The sequence below is a fragment of the Herpailurus yagouaroundi genome, unplaced genomic scaffold, assembly GCF_014898765.1.
Source record: "Herpailurus yagouaroundi ecotype Mexico unplaced genomic scaffold, PumYag 184, whole genome shotgun sequence".
In the NCBI taxonomy this organism is placed as follows: domain Eukaryota; kingdom Metazoa; phylum Chordata; class Mammalia; order Carnivora; family Felidae; genus Herpailurus; species Herpailurus yagouaroundi.
In genome coordinates, this window is record NW_024412415.1 from 5588293 (window position 1) to 5611969 (window position 23677).

At 45.3% G+C, this 23677-nt stretch overlaps 1 protein-coding gene across 1 annotated transcript in view; it reads right to left on the reverse strand.

The window, feature by feature from the left end:
* RASGRP1 (RAS guanyl releasing protein 1) overlaps window positions 1–23677 on the reverse strand; it is a 79768-nt gene that overhangs the window by 18674 nt on the left and 37417 nt on the right. The window contains exons 3-8 of the mRNA XM_040492252.1: window positions 16733–16838; window positions 10586–10648; window positions 9504–9635; window positions 7247–7400; window positions 3151–3324; window positions 2074–2190 (exon numbers count right to left, since the gene is read on the reverse strand). Coding sequence (XP_040348186.1) covers window positions 2074–2190; window positions 3151–3324; window positions 7247–7400; window positions 9504–9635; window positions 10586–10648; window positions 16733–16838 — 746 coding nt within the window. The remainder of the gene's footprint in view (window positions 1–2073; window positions 2191–3150; window positions 3325–7246; window positions 7401–9503; window positions 9636–10585; window positions 10649–16732; window positions 16839–23677) is intronic.

Below are 23677 nucleotides of genomic sequence, written 5' to 3' on the forward strand. Positions count from 1 at the left end.
AATTTGTCAGGCGGGAGGTGATGCGCTAAAAGCTACAGACTGTGACTCCCAGATTTAAAAAAGTCTAGCTGATTTCAAATGTCAGAGTGTATTTACACACACAAAGTATGCTTTACTTGATTGTACTATCTACTGGGAAATTTTAAGTGAGGTCTTATTTTTATACTGAAATTTAAACATAAAAATAAAAACCTGAGATAAAAATGAAAACGGTCCAAGAATATACAGCAGAGAGTAAGTGTCCCCCTGACCTCTGTCCCCACGCCATGCAGTTCCCCTCCCTAGTATCCTCTGAATGCTTCCAGAGACACGTGTGGAATGTGATGTCGGAAGTGCTGACCGTCGCAGGCATGGGGAACAGCTGGGAGCCTCAGTGGTCTATTGAGCGTTTGTCTGACTTACGCTGCCCTCTGTGGGCCTTCTCTCAGCGGTTCTCAGAACAGGCCTACGTCAAGGAAGCAGGTGATGTTCCACTCACAGACTGAAATCCTGAACCAGAGACTGAACCAATAGACCAATTTCCAGCAGAAGGCATGTGACAAGGTGAGGCCGAGGCCCCAGGGAGCTCTTCATTAGGGCTTCCGGCCCAGGAAAGGGCAGGTCTGTACAGCATAAAAAGGGAGCAGCCACCTCTGGTATTCTTGTCAAATATGCCTGGTTCAAGGTGGCAGTCTGCAGAACCCCAATCCCCATGCATGATGGCCGGCTTCCTCACAGGCAAAGATGGGAAGTAAAGACCACTAATTATGTTACAGCACAAAATATTTTAAACACTGCTGGAAATTCCTTTAATAAAATTGTGGCCTAAGAAGTACCATTTCTCCTCAGTGAAGAATTTGAGGTTTGAAGTTAGCCTCCCCCATTCACAATGAGCTGGCAAGACAGCCTCTTATTCACCTCTGAGCCAACAGTGCTCACATGGTGAGAGACTAGCAGCAAAAATGAGATAGTTTTATTCTCCTTAGAAGGTGAAATAAACTACTAGGGGATGAGGGGATACTTGATTTAAGTCTGGCCGCAGACCACCCTGAGGGTCAAGCAGCTACAGACAAGAAAGCCCTGCTGTGGAGGGACCCAAGGCTAAGAGGAGCAAGGTGTATCTTGTAAGTGAAACAGCACAAGAGCATATTAATCTCCATGACTGTCTCCCTCTGTGACTTCTGAGACATGAAGAACCTTTTCAGTGGTTCCACCGCGTTCTGGCAGAACTAGTAGGGAATTGGGAGGTGGGGGTGGGGTGAGAGCAGGGATGATGAATCTGAGACTCCCCAGAAGGAGGCTGAACACCCGGGAAAAACGGGGCAATGAGACACAGGCATGTCTCTCTAAGAAGAGTCCGTCCATGCAGTTTGGGAGGCCTGGGGTTGAGGTTAGTAAGGGGGTCCTCTCCCACAAGATGGAAATGCTCAAAAGAGCAGTTAATCTGGTCCACACCAGAGCTGCATTCTTCTCTCCAGTGCGTCTTCGTGGTTTGTATTCATCACAACAGCCCTATGCTATAAAGAGCTAAAGTCTATTCTGTAACATCTAAAGAATGTAGAAAAGTGTATAGGACATTTAAGAAAAATACTCCTCAACAAAACACTATCTATTACAAAGTGGCGCCTGAAAAGGTCATTTTCAACTATCCAGAATGTCATTCTCCATAGGATTTGAATAGGTAGGTTTCTAATGTGTTGCTCGCTGTACACGTCTCACGTGCGAACTGAACTACAGTCAACTGAAGCACTATTTAGGAAAACATTTTGGAACAAGTTGCTGGAGGAAGAGAGTCAGTATTAAAGACGGTGACTCCGAATATTCATAGGAGCGCAGGAGAGAGACACACATTCTTTCAACTGATCAGTTGGAACGTGTAGTAACGCTGAGCCCAGACTGAATCACAGTGACTCTCAGACCTGGGTCGTTCCCATCCTATGGGTTTTCTTGGGGTTTGCCTCCTTGGCAGTTTGCCTAATTGACAAAGGGTGATGTGCCCCGGAAAGGCCCTCTGGGTTGCCTCTTAAGGGGGAAATGTTGATGCTCGTCCTGGGAATGGTACTAAGGGGCCCCGGAGAAGCCAGTAGCACTGACCTTATTGATTTCATGTGGGACGTGCGAACTTGTCTCCTTGAGCCTGGAGATTGAGCTGTGACACAGCCCACCTATCACAGCCATCAATGTATTGAAATTCTGTAGCTGGTGGAGCTTCTGTGACACAAAAGAGATGAGAGTAGTCAATATACATGTCAGTTACATGCCTCTCAATTCGAGTCTTCCTAATACCAAAGCCTAGCAATGAGGTGTTGCAGTTGTCGGACCACTTTCTCCCTTAGGCTTAATTTCAGACCAAAGGTCCCAAATTTAGCATGGTGTCACATCTTCCTTTGTTGCACTGGATCTGCGGACCATCCTCTACATCAGTGGTTTCTAAGAACCGCCCAAAGTACTTGTTTAACCCAAAGATTTCTGGATCTAAGCACGGCTATTTGGATTCCTGAGATCTACGGCTGACCTTAGGGATAAACATTTAGGTAGTATCAGAGTAGGTGGGCCATGTACTGACTTTGAGAAGCACTGGTCTGGACCACCTAGAGCTAATATTTTATATCCTTGATCCTAAATAACCAGACTTGTATTTTTAAGGACAAAGACTGTCTTTTCTGTGCAATGTCAGTGTCTATGCAAGACAGTAACTGGGAAAGGAGGTAGAATCTCGGGAATTTCAATTATGTGTTCGTACTACCTTGTTTTCCTCTTATCAAATGCTTAAACTCTGCCCTCAGACATTAAACGCAGCCATTCGACACGATATGGGCTCAAAGACCTAAAAACTGAGGTGGTCCAGCTCCAGGAAATCCTGGAAAATTTCCCTTTGCTGTGTGGGCCAGATTGGGGGCAACGATGTAGGCTGGTAAGCATCTTCTGAAGATCTAAACAGATCTAAAACTGTATCCCGATCCCTGAGATAGTATGTATGGTCCTCACCATACTGCCCTTATATGGGAAAGAGACAAATCATCATATCTAAATCTGGGAACAGTTCAAGGCACATAAACTCCACCATGCTTTAGGAGAGGAAAGCAGCCCTAATTGAGAGACTAGGTTGGAGGAAAGAGGGGATACTTTAGCTCATTGCCCAGGCCAAAATTCTTAACTCTAGTCACTCACCTGAGCCACCTGGATGAACTTGATGAAGACTTCTGCCCGGAGCTGCGGGGTGGGGCGGCTGAGAACCATCAGCTGTACCCACTGGGAGATGCCGTTACACAGGGCAATGGACCGCTCCATGGTGGGGTTCTCCTTCACGCAGCTGTTCACAAGGTAATTCTGATAATCGGAGAACTGGGGAAAAAGAAATCCATCAGGACTGCCTCTGGTATTCTGGGAGATCCAAGGGGCACATCACCTCTGCTCAGTTGATTCTATAGGACAGGGGAACTCTCGTCTTCTCCTTGCATGTCTTCCACTTGGCTGATGAGAATGGTGGGAAGGAAATCTTTCTTACTCTACCCACAGCATGGCCTCTCTCCATCAAAAGTCATCAGGCATTAGTGGATGTGTACACACACTAGTTAACCCAAATACTGTATTTGAGTAGCTACTGATTGTGTCCCTTCTAAATTCTAAAGAATATAGAACAGAAATCTCAGTATAGACAGTCCCTGCCTAGAATGGTTTGATTTAGGATTTTTTTTTTTATTGTACAATGTTGCAAAAGCCATATGCATTCGCAAGAAACCATACTTTGAATTTTGAATCTGGACCTTTTCCCAGACTAGCCATATGCAGTACAAAACTTGTGATGCTGGGCAGCGAGCTGCAGCTCCCAGGCAGCCATGTGATCAGGAGGGTAAACAACTGATCTGCTTACAACCATCTGTACTCATAACCAGTGTTTTCTACTTTCAGTATTCAATAAACTATAGCAGATATTCAACATTTTATTACAAATAGGCTTTGCATCAGATTTTGCCCAAGTGTAGGCTAATGTAAGGTGCTCCAAGTACGTTTAAGGTAGGCTAGGCCGAGCTATGATGCTGACAGCTTAGATGTATTACATGCATTTCGAGGTAATGGTATTTTCAACTTGAGTAAGATCTGTACTAGTTCCAGCTCTGTTGCTGAAATTAAGGGGACGAGCAGATAATCCTCTCACAAAAATCTTTTTCTCTCTCTCTCCCCTGCACCCCCAACTGTTTCTTAACTTAAAAATGGGATAACACGGGTGCCTAGTGGCTCAGTTGGTTGAGCGTCTGACTTTGGCTCAGTTGCTCAGTGAGTGGCTCAGTGAGCGTCTGACTCACAGTTTGTGAGTTTGAGCCCTGCATTACGCTCTCTGCTGTCAGCACAGAGCCTGCTTCGGATCCTCTTCCTCTCTCTCTGCCCCTCCCCTGCTCACGCTCTCATTCCCTCTCAAAAATAAACAACCGTCTTAAAAAGATGGGAGAATAAAATCTGGCCTATCCAGGTCACGGAATTGTTAATGTAACACAACAATGTGTGAAAGCACTTTACCTTTTCAGAGCGCTGCACACGTGAGGTGCTACTGACCGGGTAATTATTAACCTTATGCTGAAACAAACCTGTTTGGATTTCCTTCAACTCACCAGCTTGGGCAGAGGCCACGTGAGTGGGGTACATGAAACCTGCTTAGCTATTACAACATAGTGACCACAGTTTTCCAAGTGGACAAAGGTACTGACTATGGCTGACAGTGAACAGCTTATATGAAACGGGAAATGTGTCAGGAGATCGCTGTCTAAGCAATGACTGCAGCTATCTTGTCCCTATCACAAACCATCCTCTGTTCAGATAGTATGACCACAAGGGACGAGTTGTCTACTCTGTTCTAGCAGGCCTGTGGAAGCTTTTGGTGCGGTTTCCCAGGGATGTTGAGCTCTCTGCTTCTGAACTCCCCTTTGAAATCAGATGTGACACGGTTTAGCCAGGAGAACACTGGGTGCAAGTGATGGGGCTTTTGAGGGAAAGATCTAAGAGCCAGTGAACGATGTGCCACGTTGCCTTTCCAATGGCACAGAGATGGCAGAAGTTCGTGTCAAGATGAAGCCTCCTACTTCTGGGTCCCTGAGTGACTGGGATCCGCAGAGGCCCTGCTGACCCACGTTAGCCTTCTACTGTCAGTAAAAAATAAACTTGCCTTTGTTAAACCACCGAGATTGGGCGGGGTGGGGGTGGGGGGGTTGTTACTTCAGTAGACGAACCGTAGTCCTGCCTGACTTGTAAACAATACACTGATGAGAAAAACTCATAACCTAAATCAAATACATGCAAATTAGCTGAGCCCCATTTTGCTGTGCTGTGATTGCTGATGGGTGGAAAAATAAGAGCAGACCGAAAGTACTCAAGATGGACACATAAGTTGGGGCACCCAGGTGGCTCAGTCAGTTAAGCGTCTGACTCGCGGTTTTGGCTCAGGTCATGATATCAGGGTTTGTGAGTTTGAGTCCCGCGCAGTGCTCTGCGCTGAGAGCTGTGGGGCCTACGTAGGATTCTCTCTCTCTCTCTCTCTCTCTCTCTCTCTGCCCTTCCCACTAGGGGCTCCCCCTCCCCCTTTCTAAATCAATCAATCAATCATGAAAAAAAAAAAGAGGGACATATAAGCAATCTTAACTGGTTCTGAGAGAAAGTTCCCATGACTCATTCCAGTGAATACATTCATATACCCTTCTCTCTATAACACTGAATCCACTTGTTTTTTTAATATAATTAGTACTGTCATAAGTACTATAATAAGCAGGAAATAGCAAATGAGAGGGACACTACTGTTTGGGAAAACTGCTTAGAACTGTGTAGGTGAAACAAAATCCCCCAAGTCCTCTTCTGTGAAGGCATCATGCTACCCCAAAGAAATAAAAATTTAAACTGATGTTGTCATTTGCATATAGAACGTGGTCTCAACTCGGGCAGAGCACTAGCTCAGAGTCCTAGTTCAACAGCAGTTTCTTCCGCCTCTGCCGGTCTGAGCACTGGCGTCATGCAGACATCCCGGAGGCCTGCTGGAACCACCTCGCCAGCTGGGGCCTGGCACAGCTCAGATTCCCCATGTGATAAATGGCTCTTTTCAGTGTCCCTCCCTGTGACACGGGAGGCACTGCCAAATGGAAACTCCCCGGGAGGAGCTTCCCAGTCAGGGCCTGTGGTTCTGTCAGGGTGGGGGGCGGGGGTTGGTTTGCCAGTGAATCAGTGCTTGGAGGCTTGTCTCCACATGGGAGTTGGGGGGCTGGCTGAATGGCCGCTCGGCTGTGCGTAAACGGGACGGTGTCGGCAGCATGGGAGAAAAGATGAAGTAACTCTAACCTGGTTTGTAGTTCTCCTTGCAGACACAAGCTGGCTCAATAAGTTGGCGCTGAGTGACAAAGAGTCATGTGGCCCCAGCCCTGGTCTGACTAACAGGCCGAGTGACCTTGTTTAGGCCACTTTCTGAGCAGCCCGTCCCCTCATCTGGGGAACACAGGTCATTCTAAGAAACTCATCCGGCAACTAGGTAGTCTGTATTTTTAGAGCAAAGTTGAAGACTGTCTTTTGGCAGGGGTGGACACAGAGTGGACGACAGGTATCATTTCTCAGGAAAACATATTGGCCAGCGAGGGTCTGTTGGCATCTGACATGCCGACAAGTTCTCTTGTACAGAACCAGCGTTCTTTGGTATCACATAGGGAGTTTTAAGGAGCAAGGTTTGGGTCAGCATGGTTTATCTCTAGAATCATGGGTGACTGCTGGGCCCTGTCAGCACTCTGTCAAGAACTCGGCTATATTCTGGGCTAGAAAATTAGTGTATACTTTATTTCAGGATTTCCCAGAGCTATTCAAAGCCTATCCTAGAATCAAACTCTGTAAGGACATATCCTCATTTTTTTTTTGAAGGAAAATTTAAAAATAAAAATCTGGAAGCCTAATGGTTATCAAGGGTAAGGTGTGTGTGTGTGTGTGTGTGTGTGTGCGTGCGCGTGTGCATGTGTATACTTGTCTATGTATGCATGCAGGGTGTCACCTGTGCCCACAGAACTGTCACCTGAGTGAGTGGTGGGATGGCATGGATGACAGGAGGTGAGGAACACAGCGGAGAAACAAAGAAATTTCTAGTGTACTCATTTTCCAGACTCTACAAAGTCTGATGGGAAAGCCTGAGCTTTGGGGGAGATGGAGGGACTCCAGGGTTAGATGGCAGATGAGCTGTTGAATTGCTCTGCTTATTTTCTGAAATAGCACAGGGAAGTTTTCCTCCCGCCCCTTGGGTACATACGGATATCCTCCGGAAGGACTTGAACTCAAGGTACGTGAGGTGCTCGGATAACTCTTCTGGTTCCAGGTGGTCAAAGAGCAGGGAGACTTTACGCTTCTTGCTGGTGTTCGATTTTATCCTTTGAGTCAGTTTCCTGGACCAGTCACGGGCATTGCTTTTGTGGACAAACATGAATGGGAGAAGATGGGGAAAAAGAATAAGTCAGAATTATTTTTTAATTCGAGTAAATCTACAAGAATATACAAAGCACCATTAGCTAACTGTCTTCGACCAAAACAAAGCATTAACACTTTCCTCAAATCAACTTTTTTTTCTAGGGCACCAACAAGGAAAGCCTTGCTTGTTTTCAACAAACCTTCTGAGCATGTCAAGGGGAACTGGGTAGAATGTGTCTACTTTAAGGCTGTGGGAAAGACAGTCTCGGGCATTGGTCACAGTTTCCTGGCCTTTCATCCTTGCTTTCCTTTGTCCCCTGGCATGTCTGCGGTCTCCATGCCCTCCGTGTGTCCCTTCGTTCTCCGGAGGGTGACGGGGACTCTCTCTTTGGGTTGGAGATCTCAGCTTTGGTGCCAGGAGAGCACAGAGAACCACAGAGATGAGAAGCTGTGCTTCAGGGAATCGTGCATGAATGTGTGGTCACTCTGAGCAGACTTGTGGCATTTCCCTCAGATATTCCCAGACACTGAAATGACCAAGGAAGCCTATCTAACCCTAGAGTGCCCCTCCAATCCCCACATTTTCTTATAATTCTTATAATTTCTTATAATCGATCAGTGTGTTTCAATTTCCCTCACTATGTTAGCAGAAGGAAGCAGCATATTTTGAGAGGCAGCAGGGTAAAGATCTGTGTTTCCCACACTGGTATTCAGGAGCACCTTGTCTCTTGACAAAGGGTTCTGTGCTCAAATGAGTCTGGGAAATGCTACAGATTCTGTAGCCCCGTTGGTTAATGAACACGTTACAGGGTAAGATGTGCTGCAAAAGGGAAGCTTCACTCACTACCTCTCAAGCAGATCTGGTCAGGCACTATCCTACTGACTACTTCCCAAAGAACTTACTGTGGGAAATCCTGGTAGAAAAAAGCCAGCTAGGTACATACTGGGAGAAGACACTGGGGTGTGAGAACTGCCCTATGCCCCAGGTTCTATAACTTTAAAAAGAGAGCATTGTTACTTTGAAATTTTATATTAAAAAAATTTGTTTTTAAGTTTTTTAAAAATTTATTTATTTTTGAGAGAGAGAGTGTGTGAGTGGGGCAGGGGCAGAGAGGGAGACAGAGGGTCTGAAGCAGTCTCTGCACTGACAGCACAGAGCCCGACGTGGGGCTCGAACCCAGGAACTGTGAGATCATGACCTGAGCCGAAGTCTGACACTTAACCGACTGAGCCACCAAGGCACCACTCTTTGAAACTTTATCTTTCAAGTTGTAAATTCTAAGCAGAGAAGTACAGTGAATCCAAACTGTCATACAGAAAAATATTTGGGGCCGTGAAATGTGATTCTGAAGTCATTTCTGTGTGGCTATGGGACAGCACATTGCCAGGGCTGTCACAGTCCTGCTTCGGCTCTGCCACTAACTGTGTGACCCCAAATGACCTTGCTAAGCCTCCATTTCCTGGGGTGTTGGACGAAATGATCTCCAGAATATGCTTCAATCCTAGAAGTCTATATTCCAGGGATGTGTATTATTCCAAAACAAAGTGGCCACACTGAGAAAACCTTAGCACGCAGTGTGTGTGTGCACGGTCCTCTCCCTGACTTAGGAAAGGCTCTCCTGCTTCCAGAGTGGGCCATTCTCATAGACAGGAAATCCAAGGTGTGACCTGAAATATTCCCGTGAGCCTTCCCATCTCTGCAAGTCTAAGCGTCTGTCGTGGACACCCATACAGGTTAGAAACCCTCAATGCATTTTTGCACTGCCCCTTCCTCACTGACAAGGGCCCACACCTGAGGCACGTGCTGCTGAGGAAGCTTAGGCAGGTGCTTTCAGTTTCTCAGGACCTGGGTGCATTTTAGTCAGTACCTTGCTACCTGATTTCTTTTCCACTGGGACTTTTTTTTCCTTCTGCTCTTGGATATTAGTCACTTATAGCTTTATCTGCTTTCCTATTAAATGCCAGTCTTTTCACTTTTCAGCTGATCAGATGCAATCTGAGCCTGTGTGAGGGGCTTCTCCGAGTGGGCCAAGAGCAGCTGTCAGAGGCGGCACAGAAGGAGGGGGTGGTTTGGAAAGGCGAGCCCGAACCCGGACACTCACATCTGGGTCGTGTCAATCAGACGGCGGTGTAGCTCCTCCCCGTTGGCCTTCACCAGTTCCTGGAACTCCTCCATGGTGTGTGTCAGGCTGGCATCCATTTTAAACATGATCCAGAATTCTGTTATCCAGTACCTAAAAGGTGGGAGTTAAAAAAAAAAAAAAACAATCCAAAACTGCAGCCGAGGACTCGTGCTTTGGTGGGTTCTTCCCCATGAAGAGGAATGAGGAAGACACAGAGGCTGGCCTGTCCTTCTACATGCCTGGGAACACAGAATATATATTCTATATATAGAATATGAGGGGGTGGGGGATGGGAAGAAAACCACCTGCTGGCAGTCCTCTGCCCCTGCACACCGGCATGCTGTGATAGGAGGGGCGAATCATAACAGAAAAAGCCATGACAAAGATTTAGGCACCAGCATGTGTGTCACAGATAATTAGAAGGAGCACAGCTACAGACAGACCAAATGTCCAAAGACAGGGTAGTACACATGTAAGTTACACTCTATCAGATCTCAGAATATTATATGGCCATTAAAAATACTGTCTACAAAAAGTTTTTAATGACGGAAGAAGATTCCTATGATATGAAGTGAAAAATATAGGACACAAAATTCTAGATGTATTTTGATCTCAGCTATATTAAAAAAAATCTGCTTAGAAAAAGGACAGAGGAAATATCCCAAAATGTGGGGTGGGATATGAATAACTATTACTAAAGTTACCCTCTCTTCTGTATTTTCAAAATGCTCTAATATGACCTGTGTTACTTTTACAATTAGGAATAAAAATGAAAAAGAGAAGAGATCCTTCCTTATCTCTGTATCTCTCCCTACTGCCATTTGATATCAAAATGCTATCAGACTGAAGAAAAGGCTGGTATGAAATAGTAAAGCTCAGCCATGCTAGAAAAACACTGCTCCAATAAGGGATCTCTAGCACGCAGCACTACCCTTTCCAGTCTCCCAGAGGTGATGTATGGACAGGATAGGTGGGGAGCACGAGGAAAAAACTAACACCCCTTGCTTCAGTCTTTCATTTCCTCCTGCTCCACAAGTCCCAACTGCACCCACAAACATTACCTTACAAAATAGCAGATCTTCAGGCAAAGCCCTGGCGAATTCTTTGCCAAGGCATCCTTATAGGTAGGGCTGTGGTTAAGGGAAATAAAAGCCTCTGTTACAGAAACCAAACAACTTCTTATCTGTGGAAGTATTTGCTAAAACTACCCCCCCCCCCAGATGTTTTCTTCTCTTTCTGGCCATAGGATAAAAACCAACTTGATGTGTGCAGCTGTATGCATATTATCACCTTGGAAGGGTGACAGTGGTGACCTTCCATGTAGCCCACACTGAAATGGCTTGTGGAAAGGAGGAGAAGTCCTTTGCAGAAGGAGAAGTGGGAAGCCAACAGCGTGGAAAGGTCCCAGCACAGGTGGCCTCTGAAGTGAAGGGGCAAAAGGCCTCCTGCCCATGCCCAAGAGATGAGGACTCCCACTGAAACAACTTAAAAAGAGGAGCCCCTCTCTTTTAAAGTGATTCCAGGGGCGCCTGGGTGGCGCAGTCGGTTAAGCGTCCGACTTCAGCCAGGTCACGATCTCGCGGTCCGTGAGTTCGAGCCCCGCGTCGGGCTCTGGGCTGATGGCTCAGAGCCTGGAGCCTGTTTCCGATTCTGTGTCTCCCTCTCTCTCTGCCCCTCCCCCGTTCATGCTCTGTCTCTCTCTGTCCCAAAAATAAATAAACGTTGAAAAAAAAAATTTAAAAAAAATAAAGTGATTCCAGTAATGGATAAACAATTTGTGCTGTAAGTTAGAAGGGGAATGAATATTCAGATATATTGTCATGATAATTAAAAGCAGTAATGTGAAAAATGGTAACATATGCGCCTAAGGGGCTCAGTAGATGGACCTTGTAAGTTGTGATGGCAAGTCAGACAAAGCCATGTGAACAATCCAAAATACAATCATTGATCACGTTTAAGGATCCATGGCATTCGGAATATTCCATGAGAAGGGTGCCATCCTAAGAATATCAAAGAATAGTAAGATCCCATTAAGTTTGCATATCTTTAGAAATACGTGGAAAGAATATTTCTTTTATGAGCCAAAGAAATGCAAAATCCAATCCAATGGTGAACCTAGGTGGATCTACCACTTTTGATCGACACACTGAGGAATCAGGCTGGTATGTGCACTGTGCACGCCCGCAAGGCAATGCCTTCTTTCCCTTTTAAAAACTGTGCCATCATAACTGCAATACAGGGTTCAGTGATTCCCAGGCCCTACTGGGAATTCAGTAGGAGCGGTCCAGTGAGGAGGCCAGTGAGTAAGATGGCAGAGATCTCAACGGGACGGAGTGGTCTTCCTTCAGTGGGAATGTGTATTCTAAACCTCTGAAAAATTTACAGGTAAATACAGAAAAGGGAAAGTCCACATCTTAGGATTAGTGTTTTTTTTATTAGGAAGGAATCTGAGCATTTGGGGATTTTGTCTCCCTATAATATTTTAGAGCATATTAGAACGATAGTCTTGAAACTGTGATTTGGAATATATAATTAAGTGCTTTAGACTTGTGCTTTTAAACTGAAATCTTACTAAGTTTAATCATAGTTTTGGAACTTCTAAAATAATGGTAACTGTTTATAACTCCAATGTACTATTATAAAAACCATTTAGAATTCAGGAAGGCATCTTAAGTATTTAAAAATAATCCAAAATTTAAAATTCATAATTGTAGTTTAAAACCATTGGAAGTACTTAATTACCATTATTCAAATTAACCAAACATTTTTCAAGGTCCCCTAAAAATGCTTGGTGAAACATGTTAGGCTTATAGAAAGAAGATTATTTGGAAGCTAAACCTGAATCCCTAAAGAAGAGCTATGGTTGTAAAATTTGTACTTTTAATAAAATGACTTGAATTTAAAAACTAAATTTTAATAGATTCACTGCCTATAAAATCTGTCTTCAGAAGCACCAAAACAAAAACAAAACACAAAAACCCACATGCTAACAACATGGACAATAAAAATAAAAACCCCAGGAAACCAGCAAACTGCATACAATAAAAGGCTTTGATGACTGCCTTTCTTTGGGCATAGAAGTTAAGAGTGAACCAGAATGACTTTACGTTTCTTATGCTGCACTGCTGAGGAAATGTCTGCCTTCAGTGCCAAGAGATTCAAGCACAAGGCACATTCCAGATCAATAGGTGTCAGCTTCTATACTTCTATTACTTGATGTACTTCTCAAAATTTTTGTCTTCCTTTCTAATGGGGAAGGCAGAGAAAACATACTTCTCCTTTAAAACAACCAAGTAGATCTATAAATCAACATGGTGCCCTTTACTATGGACTTTTCTTCCTCCCAGTCACTCCCTGTCCTTCCCTCCCTTTGACCATCCATCCTTGTGGGACGAGGGCCGAGGGCGGGGCAGAACCTGTGTGACCCAGTGAACCAGTCAGTGTGCATGCGGGTGCTCCGCATGCAGGGGGCAGGCAGGCAGGGCGCCCGTCCTAAGGTCAGAACCTCCCTGCTCATCAGAGCCCCTAAACCATAGCAAAGGCAGCCCTGAAGTGAGGCAGAGCACCCGCTTTCTCCCTTTGGGGGAGAAGGGGAACACCCAGTATATGCAGGCCAGTAAAAGAGGCTCAGGGGTCTGTCTGCCTTGCAAGGCTTAAGGTCATTGCTTGCTGGAAGCTTCAGGCTCCACGCATTTTCCTTCTCTTCACAGCTGGTACCAGGACTATGAAGTACAGTACAGTTCTGACTGTACTTTTCAGGCATTTGAGCCATTCAAAGCATGTTTCAAAATCCCATTTTTTTTTTTTTTTAACAGTGAAAAATCAGGAAACAACAGGAAACCCTTAGCTTATTTAACTAATAATTCTATTACTCCCAGGTCAGAAAACAGAGACAGACACATGAAGAGAAAATCATTCTGCCTCCAGTGTTTAACCTGGGTTTCAATGGTAGGCAGTCTTATTTCATATTCCCTTCTTAGAATCTCTTCTACCACCCCAGACCTGAGCAAAGCTTGAGTTTTTCACCTAAAAGTCCCAATATAGAAAGAGTATCCAATGTTTTTCATGAATGGTAAGGCAACATTTGTTGTGTCCAATCATGAGATGGTCCCTGAGCTAAGTTCTAGAGAAACAAATAAGCTTTGGTTCCTGATGTCGATGGACACACGGATTAGTAGAGGAGACATGTAAGTGGATAAGTTACAGCGTATATATTTTTAATATATGTTAAAAATTTATATATTTTTCTTAAGTTGACTTGTAATCAAATTAATTTTTAGTACCTTTGCAACTTCCTATATTACTAACACAAATCAAACAGCAGCTAGACGCAAAGTTTCGGCAATCGACTTGAAACAGTCATCTATAAAGATCAGAGCACAGGGGCGCCTGGGTGGCGCAGTCGGTTGAGCGTCCGACTTCAGCCAGGTCACGATCTCGCGGTCCGCGAGTTCGAGCCCCGCGTCAGGCTCTGGGCTGATGGCTCGGAGCCTGGAGCCTGTTTCCGATTCTGTGTCTCCCTCTCTCTCTGCCCCTCCCCTGTTCATGCTCTGTCTCTCTCTGTCCCAAAAATAAATAAAAAAAAAAAAGTTGAAAAGAAAAACAAAATTAAAAAAAAAAAAAAAAGATCAGAGCACATATGTATCACATTGGCAAAACTCAGACAGAAGTCTTGGTAGGTCAATTTATTTAGCTAACAGAATAGAAATACCTCACACTTTCTGGAGTCACGGATGGAAAGCTTTTCAAGGTGGGTTACATCCGGACCAGAGAGGTGAGACACACTGACTTTAGCAATACAAAACTAAAGTGACAGGAATTAGATTTTCAAAGCATTATTTAAAAACACTAGATGTATCTTTAAAAGGGAGGGGTGTGTGGAGGCCTGAAAAGGTCAGGAAAGACTTCACAGAAGGATCCTGAAAGAGTCTGCTTGCTAGGCAATGAGGGAGGCAAAGGCATCCCAGGCACAGGTGTACTGAGCAGTTCCAGGTCTGGAAGAAAGGGCTTCTGGGAGAGCTGCAGGGTGGAGCTGAACGGACACCCCGACTCAGACTGTGGAGGCCTTGTCCTGGCAGCTGAGGAGTGGGGCATTACCAGTGCGGCCTACAGGGGCTCTGGAGCAATGGGCTTATGTGATGTTGCTTCTCCGGAAAGTAACGTCCAAGGTGGCTTGTGAACTGGCACGTGGGGGAGAACAGCAGTCCCAGAGAGGGGCCTAGGAGAGAAGATGGAGGCCCACATGAAGCCCGGAGTGGCGGGGGGGGCGGGGCAGGGGGAGAGAAGAAAAGAGCTAACAGTCATTTTCTGAAGGAGAAGCCCTGGGACTGAGTAGTGGACTCTGTAGGAGGTGAAAGGCAGGGAGGAGTCAAGTGTGCTTCTGAGGTTTCTGGTTGGGGCGATCGGATGGGCGATGACACCATGCACTGAAACTGAAACTGAAACTGAAAATGCAGGTGTCAGAGCAGAATTAATGGGCAGTAGTTGGAGATGAAGCTGGTGAGAAAACGAACTAAGGCTTGAGCATATGAAGATCCAAGTGTTGGCAGGACAAATTAGTCCGGATATTTTTTACAAAATGGCTTGGGTTAAAGAAATATAGATTTGAAAGTCCATGGCACCAAAGGATGGAGGTGGAGAGCCTGGTGGGGAATTACCCAGGAAGGAGGTAGAGTGAGAAGTAAACCAGGACACTGTCCCCTTATTTAAGATGTGCTCAGAGAAGGCGCCAGATGGGAAGTCAGAGGAGGGGCGGCTCAGGAAGGAGAAGAGCCAGGGGGCACCGCCTGGGAGCCCTGCAGGAGAGGGTTTGGAGAAGCAGGGGATTGTCCACAAAGCCCAGAGTAAGCAAGGACAGAAAAGAGCCCCTGGCCTTAGCCACCAGGAGGCCACTGGTGACATCAGAGGAAAGTCTGAGCACGGGTGGGGGCCCAGGCTCAGTTAAGGAGTGAGTGGGAGTTGAGAGATTGGAGATAGTGAGTGCAGACTATTTTAAGACATTTGTGCATCAAATTTCTAACCCTAACAATGGAACAGAGGGAAGGCAGGGCTGAGAAGTTTATTTTTAGGCTGGGGAGACTTGAATGCGTTTTAGGCTGAGGGGCAGGTGCCATTGAGGAGGCAGAGGTGAAAGTGGAGGAAAGGGACGGGTGAGGGGTCAAACCTTTGGGAGGTGGGAGAGAGCAGGGGGAGGGTAGAGGGTCTGCCCACCATGGGGACAGCCAGGGGCACAACTGAGTCCCTAGACCAACAAGTGTTTCACTGAGGAGTTTTTAATCACTGATACTGTTTAGAACTATTGGTACATGGAGTTAACAAAAAGTCGGAAGACTGTGAGTCAGCTTTATGACGGTTTAAAAATTCTCTGCAGACCAGATACCCATACCGATGCTCTTCCCTTGGAATGCTGCTGGAAACATCTCCTTTGATCTGAAACGTAAAGATTTATAAGTAGGGTTATAGAAGAGATTCAGTCTCTTCTGGTGGCTTTTTACCTTCTGGTGTGCCATGAGATGAAATGGGAGGGGGGTCAGGGGAGGGGTAAAGGATCAGAAGAGCTACCACTCGTGACTCAGTGCCAGGGACCCGGGCTTCAGGTGCTCAACAGTCTCACCCCAACTACAGCCACAGCTTACACTGTGCTCCGCGAGCAGGAGAGGGCAGGCTCCTTCTTCACCCTACTCGCTTTGCACCGCGTAAGACAGTTAAAATCCAGCCAGGTTTGCTGGGCTGAGAGCCATCTCTGCCTGAAGCAGAAGCACCAGCAGACTCCAGCTACTGGGGTGTCACGCAGCTCTGCGTGAGGAATTGGACAGGAAAGCCAGTTTCTCATCTGAGTTATGACTGCACCCCCCCGTCAGTTTGCACAGGATGAAAAGGGATTCTTACTAACCTACAGGACACGTATTTTTACTAGCCAGACACGCTGAAGACCACTGTGTTTGCCCGTTGCTGTGACTACTTGTCAGAGCAGTCAGCATTGCTAATACTGCCCCACCCAACAGAAGTGACACATACGTGTGCATGTGCAACGCAGACACCCAAGACACACAGACAAACCCCATACGTCTCAAAGGACATTTGGACCCATTTACCACTCGGGGTTATTCCAAACCAATCAACATGAAAGCAAATTTCAAATCTCAAGATCTGAAATACTTTTGAATGAATCCCGCTTGGGGACCATCAGCCACTGTGCTAAAGGATATAGGGTGACAACTTTCTGGAGCAGTTCAGCAGAGGAAATGATAATTCGGTGCATGGCCAGCATGACTTGCAACAGTTGGTTACTTCGACACAGGTTTCCATCTGCATCTGAAAGCATAAAGAGCAGCATCTGAGCGAGGCCCCCGTGAGAAATGAGTCCCCCGCGGGACACGTGACAACCCTCCGTCACTTGAAGGTGGATGGCCAGAGAGGGGGTACTCCACACAGTGCTCTTCTCCCCTGTCTTGAGCACTGCACACCCTCCCTTCTCTGCTTCTTACCCTCCTGCTGCATTCCCCCCTTCCCAAATTGTTCATTTTGATGTTCTTTAACCACCCCACCTGAAAGATGGGAGAATTTGGGGAAAGGGATAAAATTTGCACTGTATCCTTGAGTCTCTGTTGGAAACAGAAGCAGATACAAGTTTTGTGGGGCCTAAAGTGCATATAATGGGGGGGGGGTGCCTTTCTAGGGTCAGAGTGAAAAAACACAGTCTTAACACATTACAGTTAAACATACTACTTTTGTAAAATTGACAAGAACACACGATGGCAAGAATACACGACTGTGGCTCTCCCATGGCCTTGGAAGATATTCACGCCAGTGAGGGGCCCTGAACAAGCTTTCCTAGTTTTAGAGCAATATGCCTCTAGATGAAAATAAAGGAGGAAGACTATGGACAAACATTACATTTGGAGATTTATGGGTGGGTTACAAGTATCCATGATGGTTCACTTCAAAGATCATGGCTAGCTAGGTTTTCCAAGTCTCAGCAGGAACCAAATAACGAGATGCATTCTATACATGGCATTGGGTGTAAATACTCCCCTTGGAGTGGTTTTCAAAATCTTTTCAACAGCTGTGGCCTGAAGTGTTGGTTATTTGCTGCCAGATCTATTCTCTGTCCTTCACCATGGATTGCATAACCCTTGCCAGCCAGCTTCCAGTTGGGTTCAGCCACAGGGAAGCATCAGCAACAGATGGGAGGGGGGAGGACTCAAGATATTTCTCTCTCATCCCCTCTCTGCTTTGGCGCTACTTCCCTGATAGCAGCTATAGGCCTCTTCAATGAATGACCACACTGGCTGGCCACTCCCCCATGACTCCAGCTCTCATTGGATCTAACACTTTTAATCTTCCTTGACCTTGTGGCCCTAGGTGGTGGTGATGGGGGTGGGGGGTAACTTGTGGTTGTTGACAGCCTGGGCGCAGCATCCCTTAACAGCATCCTCATCTCTGTGAGGAGTTCCTTCGTTTGAGTGCTTTCATTTAAACAAACCACATGAATTCGCTTCTCTGACGGGAACTTGAATGATTCCGGGCACAGTATCAGATGGAAGAACAGACACGACTTGCCCTGCCATTTCATCTCTCCGAGGGCACCAAATGATAAATGAAGGACACAGGGCTCAGGATTCAGAAAGTCCTGGCTCGTCCTCAAATGATGACCTGAAGTCACAGTTCACTGAGAAAATATGAGTGAATGGACATGATCACTTACCTTCCCCTCACCAACCCCGTCAATTCGTGCGCATGCTCTTACTCTCACTGCCTGCCCTCCCGTTTCCATGAGAGGCCTTGCAGAGGCCATGGCTTCCACCATGCCTGGGGTCTCCTCCATTCTCTAGGGTGATGATCCTGCCTCCGTCCACTTTCTCTCCTGCATTCTCAACTCTTCTCTCTCTCCTGCCTTACCTACCCATGGCCTTTAAACATTACCCCCGCCTTGCCCCAATCTCCTATTTAAAACAAAATGAAACAAAACCTTAAGCTCTCACCACCTCTAAGACTTCTCCGTTTCTCTGTTCCCCTTTGTAGCAGAACCTGTCATCAATTTCTCACCTGCCATTCATTTTCAACCGTCCCATTTTGACTTTTATCTCTGTCCTCCCACTAAATATTTTATTCTCAGGGTCACCAAATCCAATAGTTTCTTTCTCTGGCTTCATGTTAACTTTATGAGTCAAGTTGCATTCAGCCCAACCCAACCTAAGTTGACAACCATCTTTCCCGGAACACTTGCTTCTCTTGGCTTCCACGACATCACACTGTCTCAGTTTCTCTCTCACGCTCGTCTTCTGTCTCCTCTTCCTCTGCTGAGCATTTAAATGTCACCACACTCTGTGGCTTAATCCTCCCACTTCTTTTCAAAATAATTTAAAAATTTTGAAACTTGTTAAATTTTAAATTGAAAATTTTAACTTTTTAACTTTTTTAACTTTTTAACTTTTTTTCTAGGTGAACTCATCTATTCCTATGGCTAAAATCCCACATCTGTTTGCTGATGACTGCCCAGCTCTTATCTGTAGCCTGAGTACCAAACTAACATGTCCAACATCCTCCTTGGCAAAGTTACTCAGACGTCCAATTTCAAACTTAACTAACTCATCCCAACAAAACTCTTGACCTCTTTCTCCGCACCCCCCCCCCCGCCCATTCCTCCTCCTCCTCTCAGGAAATGACAGCACCAACTACACTCAGTTACCCCAACAGAAAACCTAGGAGTCATCCTTAATTTGTCACTTTCCCTCACACACAATCCATCAGCCAGTCTTGAATTCTACTTGCAAAATGTCACCAGTACCACCCAAGAGTGACCTAAAAGACCCCTGCTTCCCCTCTTGTCCCCCTACAATCCATCCTCCACACACCCACCAGGAGTGAGCCCCTAAAACCCATAAACCAGGTCATGTCCTTCATACACTTTCATGGATTCCATTACACTTGTAACAAAACACAAAATCCTTGCTGTAGCCAGTGAAGTTCCATATGTTCTGCCCCCTTCTACTATCCTCCACTTCATTTCACACCACATCACTCCTCTCCATCCCTCTATTTACACCTCAGACCTTCCAAGGTTATTCATGCACCTTATGGCCTTTGCATTTGATATTTCCTGCAATGTGGTCTTTTTTTCTCTTGGCCTATTCATGTCATTCGGGTCTCAGTTTCAACATCACATCCTTGGAGAGGTCTTCCTTGAACCACCTGAGGTGGCCATTCCCCTGCCTGAGATTCTGCACAGCACTTATCATCCATTATTAGAAGTTATCTTTTTGTTTGTTATTTTCTGAGTCTCCACTAGAATATAAGCTTCATGAGACCTGAGCCCTGTCTGTTTTTCCCATGACCGTATTTCCAGGGCCTAGAACAAGGAGGATACATGACAGGTATTCATTAAATAGTTGTTGAGTCAATGAGTGAACTGTACCAAACAGGAGAACCCTTAACTTTTCATGTTTTTGGATATTCAGTTTGCTTTGTCATAAGCTATTTTGCTGATGAGATACATAATCTACACACTTGTTTTCTCAAGGTTACAACTTGAGAAACTGGGGCAGCTGGGTGGCTCAGTCAGAGCATCCCAATCTTGATTTCAGCTCGGGTCATGATCTCATGGTTTGCAGGATCGAGCCCTGCATTGGACTGACGAGGGCATGGAGCCTGTTTGGGATTCTCTCTCTCCCTCTCTCTGCCCTTGCCCTGCTCATACTCTCTCCCCCCTCTCCAAAATAAATGAACTTTAAAAAGAAAAAAACAAAACTTGGCAAATCATCTTTATGAAGTATTCAGTTAGGCTGGTTATAGTTCTGTCACTCTTTCATCACTTCTTCTCAACTTAGTGAGGAAGGGTTAATATCATGTTGCGCATTTTCACCACGAGCATCTTGGCCCACAAGTGTTTTTGCCACAAAACTAACAGTCTGTAAGGCCATTTTGCCATACAAGATTTAAAAATCTAACCAGGGGGCGCCTGGGTGGCTCAGTAGGTTAAGCATCTGACTTCGGCTCAGGTCATGATCTCGCAGTTTTCGAGTTTGAGCCCTGCGATGGGCTCTGTGCTGACAGCTCAGGGCCTGTAGCCTGTTTCAGATTCTGTGTCTCCCTCTCTCTCTGTCCCTCCCCTGCTCGCACTCTGTCTCTCAAAAAATAAACAAACATTAAAAAAATAACTGGTGGACAGTTTGGCCTCATCTCTCCTTCATGCAGCACTTCCATTTTACAGGCTATAAAGCTCAGCCCTCATAATGGTCTATACAGTCGCAGAGTTTTGAACCTACATTTCCTACCAAACTTGGAATGTCTGCTAGTGGACATGTGACAATATGCCAAGGACAAGTGACAGTGGAGAAGGCTTTCAAAACGCAATACAAATCTCAGCTACAAGTATGCATCCTAGTATTTTGAAATGGATACCTCTCTTAATGAAGGAAGAAATTTTAGCCACAAGACAAATCAAACAAAAGAAAGAAAAAAAAGGATAATACTATGAATGAAAGACTTTGAAGACTATGCTTAGATATAATACACAAAATAAACTCAGTTATTTGCACAGTATGGCCAATACACATTTTAAATGTACTCAAACATTTTGTATTTTGCAATAGTGTTTTTAATTTTGTTATTCATTTTTCATGTTTTTAATGAATGTCCCTCTTCTGGTTTTTTTTTGTGATTTTATCTTTTTTGGAAAATTGTGTTTCAGATGATTAGTTATGCAGTGAAAATGCTTGTGGTAAAAATGCTCACGGCAAACATGTTTATACAGCAACTACACGGAACTGGTTAGTTTTCCTCTCTCTGTTTTCTGGCTTAACTTCTGTAATGGTTATCTCTTGCCACAAAAATTCCAGATAACAAACCACCCAACACTCAGTGACTTCAGAAAGTAATCAATTATTTTTTCTCAAGTGCTATGAATTGGCTGGGGACAGGGGATCGGCACATAGAGGCTGGGCTTTGCTGGGGGCCTCTGTTCTGCAGACCTCCCAGCTGCCCTGGACCAGTGGGCTAGTCGCGGTATGTTCTTTCATGGTGACGGCAGGGCACCAAAGGGCAACTGGAAATACCGAAGGCCTCTTCAGCTTAGGTTTGGAACTAGCATGCTGTCGCTTCTGCCTTATTCTGCTGGTCACAGCAAGTCACACTGCGGGGTCTCCAGTGAAGGATCAGGGACCTTAAAGTTTTGTGAAAAATATCACTGACACTGAGAAAGTGGAAAATGGGGGTAGGGGGCTAATGCAATCACATCTTACCACAGTTATGAGGGGATAACTTTTCAGTTCAGCATCTGACAATATAGTTTTTATAATGCTCCGTTCCTCACCAGGGTAGTAGCATCATGTTCCAAATACTAGGGTAAAAAGCAGGGGAACTGAAACATATTTGTAGGGTATGCACTGGAATATCACAGGAGCTACAGACACAGTCACAGGCTTTTTCAGTATAGACACGCTTGCTATCTCCACTGTTCTTTGTGGCTGGCAGGCATCTTTCCATGCATGCTCACGTATTGGGGGAAGGGGCTTAGAAGTGTCCTGGGTGAGATCAAAACCAAGTGACCTATGGAAGGATTCGAGGAGCTAACTAGGTTTGCCACCGAGAAAATCAAGGAGGGATACCAGGATTGTCTTCACATATCTGGGGTACTATTTGTGGGAGAAGGTTTAGATTTGTTCTGTGTGGCCACAAATGGCAGAACCAGAGAGAATGAACCAGAAGAGGATGAGAAAGAAAGAGGGTTGTGCACCACATGGAGCAGAAGGTTCGAACCAACAGGACTGAGACAACGGAAGCACTCCCATCACAGAGATATTCACGAGGAGGCTGGAGAGGGACACTTGATTACATCATTTTGACTGGCATAGCAGCTATTATCTATTGAAGTCATACCAATACCAGGAGCTGTGCTAGGCACCTTCATGATGTTATTTCTAATTCTGAAAATAATTTGGCAATATTGCTCAAAACTTACAGCCGAGGAAATCGTAGTATAGAAAGATGAGGTAATCTGTTCTGGGTCAAAGAGAAAAAGAGTTAGGATCTGGCTCCAGGTCTGTTTGATTCTAGAACTCCAGCTCTTTCCACTACACTCAGCTGCCTGCTGCCCGGCCATTTGTCAGGACAGGGAATTCAAGGGTTAAATGAGGGGGCTGAAGGAGATGAGCTTTAAGATCTCTTCCCGTGCTCAGGGCTGAATCTAAGAGATGCTGCTGGGATACAGGGTTGGAATTAATGCACATTTGGAAGAATAGCTTTTGTACTCCTGGTGATTTCTGAAAAACTCTTGCACGCCTTGGCTGATTGATAGTGGTCATTAAAGTTGTCCTTCAGTAAGAAGAGGGCTGTACCCAAGATTCAAAACCATATTCACTCTCCACTTTTGCCTTGTAACCCCTCTTCCGGAGTGCCATGACGTTCCCCCACTGTGGCTCTGTGGGAGTGAAGGCTGGCAAATGGTAAGGCCAGGAGGGGATGACTCACTAGGCAAAGGGAGGCAGGAATGGGGTGAGGGAGGAAGAACTCTACATCTACATCTAGAACCCCCTTCTTGGTTCTGTTTCACCAGGAGAATTTCTGCATGTTCACTTGCCCTCGTTACCACCACATCTCTCCAACGCGACCTTCGGCCTCATTAAGGACGACCTCATTAAGGATGTATTCCCTTCCTGACTTCATCTCACAGAACAAGCACCTCTTCCTTTTTGAGAGGAAGTGCCTCCCTTTCAGAGTCAGATTTCTAAGTGGGTGGTCAAGGGGGATTTACCTTCCAGACTGCAAGATTTAATTTTGATATTTTGATATAATTGCTGTAAGCTGATTTAAATATTTCAATGAATAATTTCATTTTGTTTGCATCTTTAGGCTTTTAAAAATGCAGGGTGTCATACTAAAAATTCTAATAAGTAAAATGTGCAATGCATAATAAAATGTGCATATTTTCTCAGTACCATCTGCTCCTCCTAACACTTTAGGGGAGACTTCTTTAAAGGGCTGAAACCTCAGTGGGTACAAAATGTCAATCTTATATAATCTATCACTAGACTTGGGGAGTAACGTACGCTGTTAGGGAGGTATATTAAAGACCCACTTAACAGGAACCCATGGGGGAGGGGAAGGAAAAAAAAAAAAAGAGGTTAGAGTGGGAGAGAGCCAAAGCATAAGAG